Source organism: Trichechus manatus, unplaced genomic scaffold (assembly GCF_000243295.1).
Source record: "Trichechus manatus latirostris isolate Lorelei unplaced genomic scaffold, TriManLat1.0 scaffold00068, whole genome shotgun sequence".
Lineage (NCBI taxonomy): Eukaryota > Metazoa > Chordata > Mammalia > Sirenia > Trichechidae > Trichechus > Trichechus manatus.
Window position 1 is genome coordinate 3666092 of NW_004444004.1, and position 16270 is coordinate 3682361.

At 39.9% G+C, this 16270-nt stretch overlaps 1 protein-coding gene across 10 annotated transcripts in view; it reads left to right on the forward strand.

Annotated features, from left to right (window-relative positions):
* Positions 1-16270, forward strand: part of TMEM164 (transmembrane protein 164) — a 232258-nt gene that overhangs the window by 109120 nt on the left and 106868 nt on the right. For 7 of the 10 annotated variants that reach the window (XR_002824615.1, XM_023734467.1, XM_023734473.1 and 4 more), the window contains one exon: positions 12169-12235. Coding sequence is in view for 9 of the 10 variants with exons in the window: in XM_023734467.1 (XP_023590235.1) it covers positions 12169-12235 (67 nt within the window). In the remaining variant the exon portion in view is untranslated. Of the gene's footprint in view, positions 1-8556; positions 9484-9775; positions 9887-12168; positions 12236-16270 lie in introns of those variants that run through there. The other 3 variants (XM_023734470.1, XM_023734472.1, XM_023734471.1) reach the window with 2 other exon arrangements.

The following is a 16270-nucleotide window of genomic DNA, read 5'->3' on the forward strand; positions in this document are numbered from 1 at the left end:
AATAAGTCTTGTAAGTTTGGTTTGGTTTTTACATAGTCCCTTAATTTCTGTTTATCTGGAAATGACCTAATTTCACCATCATATTTGAACGAGAGTTTTGCAGGATATGTTATTCTTGGCTGGCAATTTTTTTCTTTCAAGGTTTTATATATGTCATCCCATTGCCTTCTTGCTTGCATGGTTTCTGTCAAATAATCCGAGCTTAGTCTTATTGTTTCTGCTCTGTATGTGACTTTTTGTTTTTCTTGAGATGCTCTCAGGATTCTTTGTTGTCTTTGGTTTTAGCGAGTGTATGCCTTGGTGCTTTTCTTTTGGGGTCTATCCTATATGGGGTTCGTTGAGCTTCTTGGATGGTCAGCTTTACATCTTTCATGATATTGGGGAAGTTTTCTGTCAGCAATTCTTCAATGATCCTTTCTGTGTTTTCTCCGCGTTCTGGAACTCCGATCACTTGCAGATTTTTGCTTTTGATTGTATCCCACATAACTCTCAGGGTTTCTTCATTTCTTTTCAATCTTTTTTTTTTTCCTCAAACAGAGTTGTATCCAAGTGTTCGTCTTCAATTTCACTGATCCTATCTTCCATTGTTCCAACCTGCTCCTCAGCCCTTCTATGACACTGTCCATTTCTAAAATCTTGTTTATCTTTTGGATTTCTAATTATTGTTTTGGTATGATTTCTAGCTGTGAATTTGTTTTAGCATTTGTTTCCTATATTATTTTCTTGAATTCTTCCATTTTTTGTCTGTATTTTCCATGAATTTGTCTATTTTTTTGCTCATTTTTGTCTGTTTTTTGCTTCAACTCTTGGATAATTCTGAATATTAGGGATTTGAATTCCCTATCAGTTAGGTCTAGTGCCTTTTCTTCTACTGGATGGTCATCTGGTTTTTTATTTTGTACGCCTACTGGGACCATCCTGTCTTGTTTTTGTAAATGTTTTGATATTGTCTGCTGTCTTCGGGGCATTCAGTGTTTATTTTCCTCATTTATTGATTGTAGATTTGTTCGTTTCATCCTGCTTTTTTGTTTCATTTGGTTATGTCTGAGCAGGCGGGCTGTGCGTTCTTTGTTGTTTGCTCGTCTGTGGGCACGATACTTTTCACCTCCTTCTCCAGTGGGCAGGGTCAGTCACTCAGGTATGGTACAGCAGGGCAGGTCCAGCTGAAGGGGAGTTGCTGGGATAGGTTTTTTGTGGCATGCACCAGGACTGACACTGCGGACCGGGAATCAGTGCAGGGCAGGTTCCAGTAGGCCATGCCTGTGCTGCTTGGGAGTGTGATATTCAGTGCACAGTGCAGGTAGGCAGGAAGGAGAGGGTAGATGGTGATGTGTGGAGCTAAAATGAGTATGGGTAAGATGAAAGAGAGGAGAGAGGAACAGGAGCCAAGGACATACACAAATAAAAAAGAGTACTCAGGGAGCTTGCTTTTGGAGTGGAGAGATGAGAGACTGAGAAATGGGGAAAAACAAAAATGAAAAAGAAAAAAGGTGAAAGAAAAAAATGAATAAATCAAGAAACTGGAAATGAAGAAAGACAAAAAGGGAATAAGAGAGAGAAGACTAAACAAAGAAATGGAAAAAAAACCAATAAAAACGAAATGCCTCCAGGGATGTCCCTGTGCATCTGTGCAGAGTAAGGGACTAGCTTCCAAGCCACGTGGTACTGCCCGGCTAGAAGGGGCTCCCAAGCCAAGAAAATAAAAAGAAAACAAACAAACAAATCAAAACAGAACAAATCAGAGCAAACAAACAAACAAAAAACCCCGGGAGTCCCACCAGCGTGGCGGCACAGGCCGGGAAGCAGTTTCACAGTCGAGCGGTGTTTCGCAGCCTTTCAGGAAGAAGTGAAGATGGCGCACGGAGCCAGGTATTTGAGAGAAAGGAGGGGGAGGTGGTGAGAGGTAAGGAAGAAATCTAAAGAAACAGAAAAAAGCAACACCAGCAACCAACAAATAGCACCCAGGGAACTGGCCAGTGTGGGCAGGTGGAATCCAAGCGACACTGGGGGTAAGCTTGTGCTTCCCGGCCAATAGACTGTGGCTGCCGGAAGCAGAGGAGGCTAAATGGGGGTGAAGAAGGGTAGGGGGTGGGAAAGCCTATATCGTGCATTAGTGGTTGTTCTGTCTCCTGCTGGAAACTCTGTGAAGCTGCTTTCTCCTACCTCCTGTTCGCTGATCTCCGATAGGAGTCCAAGATAGTGGATCTCTGCTGCGGTAGCTGATAGGGGACCTCTGCGTATATCTCTCCTCGCGTTCTGTTCTCCATTAGTTTCTTATTCCATTTGGTGCTTGGCTTAGTTCTTTATCTCTTCATTTGATGAAGAGGGTTTCAGGATTGGCGTGTGACTCTGTTTGACTTAGTTTTTCTGATCTTTGCTGCGGAGGGACGGCATGGTGCTTCTGACTATAGCACCATGTTGCCCGGAAGTTTATAGCATTATTCTTGTCTTGACACTTTACTGTATATATGTATACCTTATTGTGAGAAATTGAGTCCCCAAAAACAAACAAACGAAAAAACCAAACCCATTGCCCTCGAGTCGATTCTGACTCAGCAACCCTACAGGACAGAGTAGAACTGCCCTATAGGGTTTCCAAGGAACGGCTGGTGGATTCTAACTGCCCACCTTCTGGTTAGCAGCTGAGCTCTTAACCACTGTGCCACTAGGGCTCCACATGTATTCCTTATTTTTAGAATTTGAGTCCCAAGGAAGGAAAATTGCTTTCATTCAGATGAGAAGAATATCAGAATGAAAGTTGCTTTCAGATAAATAGTGCCTTTTCCCAACTTCCTGAATTTCACAGGAAAAAAAAAGTGCTCTGGAGGCTCTGCAGTTGTACAGCCCTATTTGGTCCAGGAACAAGGAAGTGGGAAACTACCAGCTGCAGCTGGGAATTCTCTTTGTGCCCACAGGCAAAGCCAGCCAAGGCTTCCTGTTGTATTTCCTCCCAATTTTTATTCTGGAAATATTCAAACATACAGAAAAGTGGAGCGAATAGTGCAATGAACACTTGTATGACCTGAAGCTAAATTCAGCAGTTGTTAACATGTTTTCCTATTTTGTGAGTTCTGAAATACAAAGGTCCCAACTGCATTTCCTGCCACGTGACAGGCTTGTCACAGGTTCCTCAAATGGGCCAAAAAAGCATACACTCTCAGACCAAGGGCTTATAGGAACAGACGGTCAGAGTGGAAGGACCCTGTGCTCTGGGATGGTGGAAATAGATCTATTGTTTTTATAATACAAATTACAGAAAGTAAATCTCAATGTAATTGCTGGCTGAAGGGAAGACAGGAGATATAAATGTCCATCAATATGACAATGGATAAACAACTTGTATATCCACACACTGCAATAACATACAGCAGTGAAAAAACAGATGAAGTAGAGCTACATATATTGACATGGATCATTAGAAGAAGCCATGTTGAGTGAAAAATGTAAATTGCACAATAATATATACCATATGATGCCATTTACTTAGCATGTTAAACATGAAACAACACTGTGTATGGTTTGTGAATACATACAGATGTAATAAATGTCAAAAAAAACATGAACAGGAAGGTTACCCATTCACTTTAGGATAGTAGTTACCTCTGATGAGGGTAGGAGAGAGGAATAGTACATAAAGGGCTTCAGCTGAATCAGTAATGTTCAAATTTATTTAAAGCTGAATGGAGGGCACAGAGGTGCTCATTATATTTTTTATATTTTTCTGTATGTTTGAAAATTTTAATGTAAAAAAAACTAACATGAGAAAGCATTATTTAAAAAGGCTTAGAATCCTGGATCACTTATTTCATAGGTGTAAAAGTGAAGGCTGGGGAGTCCAGTGTTTTGCCTCTCATATTTAAAAAACTCTAATTATACAGTAAAATTGACTTTTTTGGTATACAGTTCTCTGAATTTTAGCATATGTATAGATTTCTGTAATTGCCACTATAGTCAGGGTATAGAACAGTTTTATTGCTTTAAAAAACTGCTCATACTGTCCCTTTGGAGTGACACCTTCCTACATCCTAAAATCTGGCAATCACTGATTGGTTCTCACCACTCTAGTTTTGTCACTTGGAGAAAGTTTTATAAATGGAACCCTGCAGTATGTAACCTTGAGTTTCATCCAAGTTGTTACATGCATCAGTCATTTGTTCCTTTTTATTGCAGACTGGTATTCCGTGGTACGCATATACTACAGATTGTTTATTCTGTCACCCGTTGAAGGGTACCTGGACTGACTCCAGATTTTAGTGATCATGAATAGAGTTGCTGTGAACATCTTTGTGTACAGTTTTTATGCAAACATCAGTTTTTGTTTCTCTAGGGTAAATATCTGGGATTAGAATTATTAGGTTATATGATAAAAGAGTATTTTTAACTTTGTAAGAAGCTGCGAAACTGTTTTCTAAAGTGGTATAATATAATATTTCCACCAATAATATATGAGAGTTCCAGTTTCTCCACATCCTCTCCAACAATGGGTATTGTCATTATTTTTATTTTAATGATTCTAATAGGTAAGTATGGTATCTCGGGGTTTTGGTTACATTTCCCTAATGATATGGAACATCTCTTTGTATGCTTATTAGTCAACCATATATACTTTTTGGTGAAGTGTCCAAGTTTTTAGCCCATTTTTTAATTGAGTTGTTTGTTTTCTTATTGTTGAGTTTGAGGATTCTTTTATATTCTGGATGAAAGTCCTTTGTTGGATATGTGATTTACAAATATTTTCTCCATTCTACAGGTTATCTTTTTAATTCTCTTAAAAGTATCTTACACAGAGCAAAAGTTTTAAATTTTGATGAAGTTCAATTTATAATTTTTTTTTCTTTTATAGATTGTAATTTTGGTGTCATGTCTAAAATATTTGCCTAACTGAAAGTCATGGAGATTTTATCCTATTCCAAAAAATTTATAGTTTGATTTGTGATTTAGATTTAGTATAAGGTATGAGGAGCTCTGGTGACGCAGTGGTTAAGAGCTCGGCTGGTAACCAAAAGGTTCAAATCCACCAGCCACTCCTTGGAAACCCTATGGGGCAGTTCTACTCTGTCCTATAGGGTCACAATGAGTTGGAATCGACTTGATGGCAATGGGTATAAGGTATGAAGTTTATGTTATATCTGTTCTTTTACTTATAGATGTCAATTGTTCTGGATAGAATGAAGTTGCACCCTTACCTTGTACTATATACAAAAATTAGCTCACTAGAGATCAACCAAAATATAAGAGCAAAAACTATAAAACTCTTAGAAGAAAACAGAGGTAAATCCTCATGACTTCAGATGTGGCAATGAATTCTTAGCTATTACACCAAAAGCACAAGCAACAAAAGAAAGGAATAGAGAAATTGGATTTCATCAAAATTTAAAAATTTTGTGCTTTAAGGAATACCATCAAGAAAGTGAAAAGACAGCCCACCGAATGGTAGAAAAATTTTGCATATCATACATCTGATAAGGGTCTAAAACAAAAACAAAAAACCCAAACCCGTTGCTGTCGAGTTGATTCCGACTCATAGTGATCCTATAGGACAGAGTAGAACTGCCCCACAGGGTTTGCAGGGAGCGGCTGGTGGATTCAAACTGCCATCCTTTTGGTTAGCAGCCTAGCCCTTAACCACTGTGCCACCAGGGCTCCGATAAGGGTCTAGTATCCAGAATACATAAAAAAACTCTTAAAACTCAACAATAAATAGGCAAATAACCCAGTTTAAAAATGAACAAAGGATTTCAATAGACATTATGCCAAAGAAGATATAGAAATTGCCAATAAACTCATGGAAAGATGTTCAACATCATTAGTCATTAGGGAAATGCAAATCAAATCCACAATGAAATACTACTTCACACCCACTAGCATGGCTAAAATAAAGAAGACAGACAATGACAAGTATTTGTGAGGATGTGGAGGTTCTAATGAACCCTCATATTGTTGATGGGAATGTAAAATGATGCTGCCACTTTGGAAAATAGTCTGGTAGTTCCTCAAAAGGTTAAACATAGAGTTACCATATAACCCAACAATTCCATTTCTAGGCATATACTCAAGAGAATTGAAAACATACGTCCACACAAAAACTTGTACATGAATGTTCGTAGCAGCTTCATTCATACTACCCAAAATGTAATGCTATTCAGCTATTAAAAAGAATTAATGACTGATAAATGTAACATGGATGAACCTTGAAAATACTCCGCTAAGTGAAAGAAGTCAGACACAAAAGGACCAATATTGTATGATTCCATTTATATGAAATGTCCAGAATAGGGAAATCCATAGAGAAGGCTGTGGAGAGAGGAAAATGGGGAGCAATTGTTTAATGAGTACAGGGTTTCCTTTGGGGTGATGAAAATGTTCTGGAACTAGATAGTGACATGGTTGCACAACCTTGTGAATCTATTAAAAGCCCCTGTATTGTATACTTCAAAAGGGTGAATTTTATGGTATGTAAATTATATCCCAATAATGCTGTCGTTAAAAAAAACATTGTAGTATGTCCTTCAGTCCTTCATTGTTTCTGATAAGAAATCTACATTCATTCCATAGATAATCCCTCATTTATTTATGGGTGCTTTCAACATTTTTCTTTGTGTTTAGTTTAGTTTCAGCAATTTGATTATGATGTGTCTGGGAGTAAATTTCTTTGTGTTTATCTTGTTTGGGGTTTTGTTCAGCTTCTTAACTCTGTAGATTTATGTCTTTTACCAAACTTGAGAAGTTTTTGGCCATTATTTCTTAAAATTTTTTTAGCCCTTGTACTCTTTCATCTCTCAGTCTGGAAGTTTTATGACATGAATGTTAGACCTTTTGTTGTTGTCCTAAGGGCCCCCAAGACATTTTTTTTTCAGTGTTTCCCACCCCCCTCTATTGTTTAGATTGGATCATTTCTGTTCATCTAGACTCAAATTCCCTGACTCTCCTCTATCATCTCCAGTCTAAAACCCCTGTTGCCATCAAGTCAATTCTGACTCATAGTGACCCTGTAGGACAGGGTAGAACTGCCCCATAAGGTTTCCAAGGCTGTAATCTTTAGGGAAGCAGGCTGCCACATCGTTCTTCCACAGAGTGGCTGGTCAATTTGAACTGCTGACCTTTCAGTAAGCAGCCAAGTGCTTAACCACTGTACCACCTGGGCTCCTTATCTTCAGTCTGTTATAGAAGCTATCCAGTGAGTTTTTTATTATGAGTAGTGTTCTTTTTTAGTTCTAAAATTTCCATTTGTTTTTTCTTTATATCTTCTTTTTTTTTTCTTTTTTGCTGAAATGTGCTGTTTTTCCATTACTTTTAAGAGTTTTTTCCCAATTGCTTGCTGGAACATTTTATTATAGCTGCTTTAATTCTTGTGATTTTCATGGTTCTTTGTATGCCAAGTAATTTTAGATGCTGTTCCGGACATTTTGAGTGTTTTAAGACACTGAGTCTTGCTTAAATCCTAAAGAGAATGTTGTTGTTGTTTTTTAAGCAGGTAATTGACCTGGGTAGGTTCAGGCTGCAATTTCTAATCTGCCTTCTCTGGGCTGTGATTCCAATGTCAGTTCAGTTTTCAAAACCTTTGCAGTGCTATTCAGACTTGTCCCGCATGTGTGCCACCCAGTGAGCTATCTGAAACTGGGATGGTGCTCTATCTGTTAGCTCATTTCTCACAGTCTTGGTCATGCTGTGTTTATGGAATGATATTCATGCATACTCAGCTTGAGAGTGGGACCAGGAATTCATCCAGAACTTTATGGGATTGCTTCCTTGAGCTCCTTTCTCTCACTATACCACCAGTACTTTGCAGTTTCCTGGGCCTTCTCTTTTAGTCCTCTGGACAGAAAATGAAGGTTTTAGTTACTTCACTCTGATGTGAAGTTTCACAACTGCAACCATGTCTGAGGTCAAGTGTCAAGAAGACATAGAGAGAAAAAAATGCAGTATGATTTTCTCCACCCTTTTGGGATCACAGAGCCACCAAATGAAGAGGAAGTTTTCCCTCCCTCAGAGTTTTAGCTTCTTTAAGTATCTATTGCCACAGGCTGACTCTGCTACCATTGGGTTGCTTGGGGACTGGAGTTTGGCAAAATTGAGAAAGGAAAGAAGGGTTCCCACACACTCTCTGAGCATTAGGAGTTTCTCTTTCTTGTACCTCAAACCAGAACTAGAGAGCTCTGCTGGATACCTCTCTTTCTGCCCTTTGGTGCCCACTTCTGATACACTGAGTTCAGTGTGGGGGATCTGGAAAGGGAAAAATGGGCAACTCACCACTGGTTTGGTAATCTTCTCTCCCAGTTGGCCTGCTGTTATTGACTTTTTAGTCTTCAAATAGTTGCTCCGTGCATTCTAAGTTTTTATAGCTCGAGAATAGTGAGGGTGGAGTGTGCTTACTCCATCTTGCCCAGAACCAGAAACTGCCTATCATATTTGCAGGTTGGCTGGCTAGAGTAAAGCAGATCCATTGCCCTCGAGTTGATTTCAACCCAAGGCAACCCTATAGGACAGAGCAGAACTGCCCCATAGGGTTTGGAAGGATGTAAATCTTTATGGAGTAAGACTGCTACAGCTTTCTCCTGTGGAGCGACCGGTGGGTTCGAACCACTGACCTTTTGGTTAGCAACTGAGTACTTTAACCACGGCGCCACCAGGGCTCCTTGGCTAGAGTAAGGAGTGTAATTTTAGCAGCTCTCAAATTTCATCTCTTCCGCAAAACCATTCTCAGATCTTCAGCCAACACCCCTTATTTCCCTTTCCCACAGAACTTGTCACCTGTCCCATATATTTTGGCTCTTGGTTGTAATCAAGTCCTAAATTAAAATATAAGCCATTTCGTGAGGATTTTAAATAGCTTCATTTGTTGTTATGAATAGTGTAATATTAATTTACATTGATTTATTAAGGATAATAATAAACACCATATGCCGAGTGCTTACTCAGTAATGCCTACTCATAGTTAATGTCCCAGGCACTATGTTGGTCATTTTATGTGGTGTTATCTCATGAAATTCTCTCAACATCCCTTTCAAGTGGGTACTGTTATTAGCTCCATTTTATAATTTAGTTAACTGACAAACATATAGTTTAAGTGACTTGTCCAGAGTCACTTGGCCAATTAGTAGTAGAGCTGGGATTTGAACATAAGTTTGATTCCAAACTCCAAGGTTCTTAACCATTATATTACATTTTCTCTAGTTATTTCATTCCTTGCCTTCTCAGTAGGATTGTTAGCTCTTGAGGGCAGGTATGGTGTCTTACTTATATCTATCTTCTTTTCCCTATAGCACTTAGAACAATGTTAGAGGAACAGTAATGGATTGATTGTTTGTGGAACTAAATTTAATGAATTGACTGACCTGAACGAGAATCAAACCCATGACTCTTGTCATATTGTGCCCATATTCTTACCAGCTAAGCTTACTCAACACAGTACCCTATACAAAAAACAAAAAAGGGCTCCAGAAAATATTTGTGACAATGAGCTGGCAAGAAAGAGGTTTATAGGTATGACTAATTAAACAGGACTCTGTCTCCAACGTGTATGTTTTGGTTCCAGCCTTTAATCTATCTTTTTGCTTTTTCTGGACCTCTTTCTCATACTTTGAATTTTTTAAACAGTTTGTCTCTTTCACACGATTTTCTTTTTTTTTTCTTTTTACCATCTCTCCCTCCCTCCTTCCCTCCTTTGCTCCTACCCTCTGCTCTCTCTCTCCTGTGTGTGACTTCTGCTTCTGCCACTTATTATCTGTGTGATGTTGGGCAAGTCATTTAATCACTTGAAAATTTACTTTTTCAGCTATGAAATGAAGATGATGATGGTGGTGATAAAACTGTGAGGATTAAATGAGATGATGCATTTGAATACTTATCCCAGTTATTGGCACAGAGAAATTCTCAATACATTTTGGTAATTTTGATAATTATTGATGTGGAAGACCTCTTCCTATATTAAGAATAATTTACCCTTTGGCATATTTGTAGCTTGGGAAACTGAATTTTGAGAACTCAGATTAAGGCCTGTCTTAACCTACAGACTTATTTTTCTTTTTGAATCTTGATGTTGGTTTTATCTCCTTTATCTTTGGCCTTCCATGAACACTTGGAATCAATTCTGTCATCTTCAAGAGTTAACTTTTGGTGCCCAAATGTCTAATTGGCCTTGTACAAATGCCAACATTCCTTTATGGTCAATGGGCAGAAGCCTGGCAACAGAATCCAGCTTTACCTGGCCTATCAATATGATTTTTCCTCTCCCAGGGTGAGTCTTTATGCTGTGGCTGTCACATAGGAGCAGGATTAGGCCAGACTACCTTATGCCAGGCCTGGAATGACTGTTAATAACTCTTGTTCTAGGCACTGAGGGTTGAACCAGAGTTTTTAGCAGTCACTTTCTCAGAGCACAGCTGCCTTATGGAACAACTCTGTTGAAAACACATGGTAACCTGGCCAGCCCTGGAGGCAGAGGTGACATTGATTTGGTGTGCCTCTTCCCTTTTATGGACCAGTGGAAGTCCTGTTGGTCCTGTAGGCCTATGAAGGCCTGGTCTGGCTAAGAGCATTATCCCCTTCCATCATCCACTGAAAGCACATTAGGCCTGGGGCAAGTTGAGAAACCCCTGGAACCAAAAGGAAGGAAATAGAGCCTCCCCGAGGTCATATTTTGGAGGGAGAGAGGCTCTGGCATAAAGCAGCAAAAGAGACAAAAGAGCTTGGGGTCTGGACTCAGAAAAACCTGAGTTTGAATCCTAGCTCTAGCTCAGGTGCGGTATTGACCAGGTCATTTCACTTCTCTGAACTTGGTTTCCTCATCAACAAAATGAGAACGGTAATAATACCTATCTCATAAGATTGCTGTAAAAATTAAGTGAGAGAGTGAGTGTAAAGCAGTTAATTAGATAATTGCCTGGAATATATTAAGTGCACGCTATCATCATTATCATGGCAGTGTTAACACAAACAGCAGCAGGAAGAAACCACCTGGGGGAAATGAAATGCGGCCTTATTCTCTTGGATACCCTTGCAATGTCTCTTAGTCTTAGACATGCATCTGTGAGCTCCAAGAGAAGCTTAAATGCTCTCGAGGGTCTTCAAGGTGTGGACTTCTTAGGGCATTGGAGATACCAGGGCTGCTTTGTATGTGTGTGTGTGAGAGAGAGCGAGAGAGAATGAAAGAGGGAGAGAGAATGAGAGAGAGAGATCCAGATCCAGATGCAGCTAGTGTCTTGAGGTCTGAGAGGCAACATTGGATCGGTGGTGGTTGTACACGATGTACATCAAAGCAGCCTTTCTTCAGGAGGGACAGACTGTCATTCTTTGCTTCTCCCTTAATAGTAAAAGACTATTTGCCTTGAAAGATGAAGAAAGCGGCTTAAATCCATCTCCAGGGCTCTCAAAAGCAGAGTTTGTTCCTGAGTTAATTGTTCTTAACTTAAAAGGTTTCTATTATGCATTTTAACAAGTCTGGTATTGAGAAACAGCATCACTACCCGATGCTGGAGACTGGAGGTTTTCTTCTTCTTTTTTTTTTTTTTTTTTTGTGGTTTTGTTTGTAAGTCATAGGGTCCAATATGTATAACAGATCAATGAAAACCTGGACCGCTGGCACTTGTGCCCCCCACACACCTCCTGCAGTAGCCCCTAAAGGCACTTCTAAGAAATTGAGGGAACACAGTCTGCACAACGCTGCAGTTGGCTCCCTTGATTATACCAGCCTTTTACTGCCCATGTCTCTGTTTGGGAAAAAGGATTGGGCATGACTGCATAAATAAGCTGCCATGTTATAATAAATGGGTTTCTACTGTAATAACAGAGCACTTAGCTACCACAGTTCCCCATTTCTAATGCCGCCGGAGTTGCAGCACTTAAAGCCATTGATTGGGACTGCCTGAATGTTTAGGGAGCCCAGAACTCATTATGTAATGAAGTTCTGTAACCAAAGGGTGTTCAGCAAGTGTTTGGGGGGATTTTGAGGCAATGGTGATGCTCTTCAGAAAATTTCAGTTAATAACAAAATATGCTGCTTTTAATTTATATTTCACATGTGTGCAAATTCTAGTGCTATTTAAACAGAGGCCATGTGTATACTTAGTGTCCTCCCATATGGCATGGCTTCACCTGACATGTTTTTTCCCTTCCTTTGCATCAGAGTCTGAATGTGACCTGGACTTTGTATCTTTTTTTCCCTTCTAGGCTACAGATGCACATGTTGAATGGAGCTCTTCTGGCATTGCTTTTTCCTGTGGTAAATACCCGGCTGGTAAGTAGCCTATTTTTGGAATGCACCAGCAACATATGAAACAGTGTTTGACTGCTCCTTCATTATTGACTGCTTGTCCTCATCAGCCCATATGCCCATGTGATTTTTAAAATATCTGTATTTTTAATGTTGAGGTTTCACGCAGTCCTATTTGGGTTCAGGGGAGATTGATGGAGGTGGGAGAGTTTTGTGGAACTTTAGGGCTGCAATAATCTAAATCACAATTAGGACAGACAAAAAATCCTACAGAAGCTCTTGGAGAGATTTGGTGGAGAGAAAGGGGGCGTGGGGCCCTACCTATTAGATAGAGATTTCCAGATGTTCTAAGGGGCTGTAGTGTGGACTTACCAGCATTGGCCCAGAATAATCTGCTGGGGAGCTTCAAAGCCTGTCTACTTTGCCAGGGGCCCCCTTGGATAATTACATTCTTTCTCCCTCATTCAACCAAACCCATGGAGTAGTCTAGACAAAAAAACCCTCAGTGGCTAGCAGGTAGAATTCCACAGTGGCAGGGGGCCAGGTGACAAATCAGCATAGAGAGAAGCAGGAGCTACAAGGCTGGGGTGGCAGAGCTCTGTCCTCAAACTCCCACATGTGGGACTGTGTAGGGATTAAGAGGTAACATCAAAAAGCCCAGGGGAAGTAATTGCCTGTAAAATTGTTACTACTGCTTTCTGTTTCCATAAGTTAAATTGCCTCACACATTAATATCGTAATATAAATCTCAAAGTGGTAATCCTTGCTATTTGTATAACATTTTATAGTTTATAAGGTATTTTCACATAACAGGTGTATGGGGTAGATAGGGCAAGTATTATGGCCTCTTGTTTTCAAAGGAAGAAACTGACATTCAGAGAGTCACGTAAATTCTAAGTGGCAGAGTTAGGACCGGAGCCCAAGCCTCCTGATTCTAAAACCACAGCTACACTTTGCTCCCTCTGAAGATTTAGTCCCCACCCTCCCCTTATGATAGTTATACTTTTTATTTTTTATTGTATTTTTGGTGAAAGTTTACGCAGAAAATTAGGTTCTCATTGAACAATTTGTACACATATTGTTCAGTGACATTGGTTACATTCTTTAAAATATATCAGTGTTCTCGTTATTTCCATTTTGGTTGTTCTGTTTCCATTAGTCTAGCTTCCTTGTCCTCCCTTGCCTTCTCGTCTTTGGTCTAGGGTAAACGTTTATCATTTGGTTTCATCTGGAAAATTATTTTGAGGAGCACAGCACTGAGTGATATATTTATTTTATGGGCCAATCTATCATTTGGCTAAAAGGTGACCTCTGGGAGTTGTTTGAGTTCCAAATTTAAAGAGTACCTCAGGGCTATAGTCTCATGGGTTCGTCCAGTCTCTACCGGTCCAGTAAGTCTAGCCTTTTTTTTAGGAATTTGTGTTCTGTTCTACATTTTTCTCCCATTCTATCTGGAACCATCTATTGAGTCCCTGGTCTGAACGGTCGGTAGTGGTAGCTGGTCACCATCTAGTTCTTCTTGTCTCAAAGTAGGTGATATTGTTCATGTAGACTATTGGTTCTGTACCTAGTTTCTTCTTTGAGTCTTTGGTTTCCTTCTTTCTATTTATCTGCAGATGAGTAGAGATCAGTAGTTGTGACAGTTATACATTTTTAGATGCATATTACATAAAAATAGAAATTAAAAGAAGAACTATTGATCTAAAGCAGCACTTTGGAACCCTTACTAGGTTCCAGGCTCACCTAGGGATACTTAAAAAAAAAAAAAAAAAAAACACTGATAAAAGAATACATGGCCCTGGTGGCGTAGTGGTTAAGAGCTATGGCTGCTAGCCAAAAGGTTGGCAGTTCGAATCCACCAGCTGCTCCTTGGAAACCCTATTGGGCAGTTCTACTCTGTCCTATAGGGTCGTTATGTGTCAGAATCGACTCGACAGTAATGGGTTTTTTTGGGTTGGTCCTGGATCCACCTTTGGAGAATCTGAGTTCATGATCTGTGATATAGCCTGGGCATTGCATCTTTAAATATACCTGTCATGGATTGAATTATGTCCCCCCAAAATATGTGTCAACTTGGCTAGGCCATGATTCCCAGTATTGTGTGATTGTCCACTGTTTTGCCATCTGGTGTGATTTTCCTATGTGTTGTAAATCCTATCTCTATGATGTTAATGAGGCAGGATTAGAGGCAGTTATGTTAATGAGGTGGGAGTCAATCTAAAAGATTAGATTGTGTCTTAAATTAATCTCTTTTGATATATAAAAGAGAGAGGTGAGCAGAGAGACAGGGGGACCTCATATGACCAAGAAAGTAGAGCCAGGAGTGTGCGTCCTTTGGACCCCGAGTCCCTGTGTTGAGACGCTCCTAGTCCAGGGGAAGATTGATGACAAGGACCTTCCTCCAGAGCTGACAGAGAGAAAAAGCCTTCTCCTGGAGCTGACGCCCTGAATTTGGACTACTAGCCCGCTAGACTGTGAGAGAATAAACTTCCATTTGTTGAAGCCATCCACTTGTGGTATTTCTATTATAGCAGCACTAGTTAACTAAGACAGTATCCCAGGCAATTATAACCTGCAGCCAGAGTTGAGAACCACTGATTTCAGGCAGTGGTTCTTAAACTTTAATGTTCATAGGAATCACCTGAGGGGCTTGATTAAAAACTGGGACTGGACAGGTCCCATCCCGAGATGGTGTGATTGAGAGGATCTGGGGTGATGGCAGGGAATGAGCATGTATAACAAGCCCCCAAGTGATACTGATGCAGAGGTCCTCGGACTACTCTTGGAGAATCAGTGTGCTATGCACTGGTGACTTAAAGTTCTTCAAAGTGTGTAACTCAGAGTGTGATCTGAGGAAAATAACAAATGGTGGTGAGGGGTGGAGAAATTGGAACCCTTGTACATTGCTGGTGAGAATAGAAAATGGTGCAGCCACCTTAGAAATCAGTATGGCAGTTCCTCGAAAGGTTAAACATAGTCACCATACCCAAAAGACTTGAAAGCAGGGACTCAAACAGATACTTGTATGTCAGTGTTCACCACAGCATTATTCACAATAGCCAAAAGGTGGAAACAACCCAAGTGTCCATACACAGATGAATGGATAAACAAAATGCGATATATCACATAATGGGATATTATTCAGCCATAAAGAGAAATGAAGTTCTGATATATGCCACCACATGGATGAACCTTGAAAACATTATGACGAATGAAACAAGTCAGACACAAAAGGACAAATATTGTATGATCTCACTTATATGAAATATCTAGAAAGGTAAATGCATAGAGACCAAAGTTCATTAGTGATACCAGGGGCTGGGTGTAGGAGGGAATGTGGAGTTATTGCTGAAGGGGTACTGAGTTTCTGTTTGGGGTGATGAAAAACTTTTGAAAATAGTTGTGATGGTTGCAGAACACAGTGACTATAATTAATGTCACTGAGTTGTATACTTAAAAATGGTTAAAGTGACACATTTTATGTTATATATATTTTTTACCACAAACAAACAAAAATAAAACATGGTCCAAGGACCAGCATCATGTGGGTGCTGCTTGTTAGAAATGCAGAATCCCAGCTTCCACCTCAGATCTACTGCATCAAAGTCTGCATTTTAACTGGATCCCCAGGTAGCTTGCTTGCTGAAAGTGAAGAGGACTTGAAACACTTACTGATGAAGATCAAAGACTACAACCTTCAGTACGGATTACACCTTAACATAAAGAAAAAAAAATCCTCACAACTGGACCAATAAGCAACATCATGATAAATGAAGAAAAGATTGACATTGTCAAGGATTTCATTTTACTTGGATCCACAATCAATGCTCATGGAAGCAGCAGTCAAGAAATCAGACGACACATTGCACTGGGCAAATTGCACTGGGCAAAAGACCTCTTTAAAGTGTTAAAAAGCAAAGATGTCACTTTAAGGACTACAGTGCACCTGACCCAAGCCATGGTATTTTCATTCACCTCATATGCACGTGAAAGCTAGACCATGAGTAAAGAAGACCGAAGAAAAATTGATGCCTTTGAATTATGGCGTTGGTGAAGAAT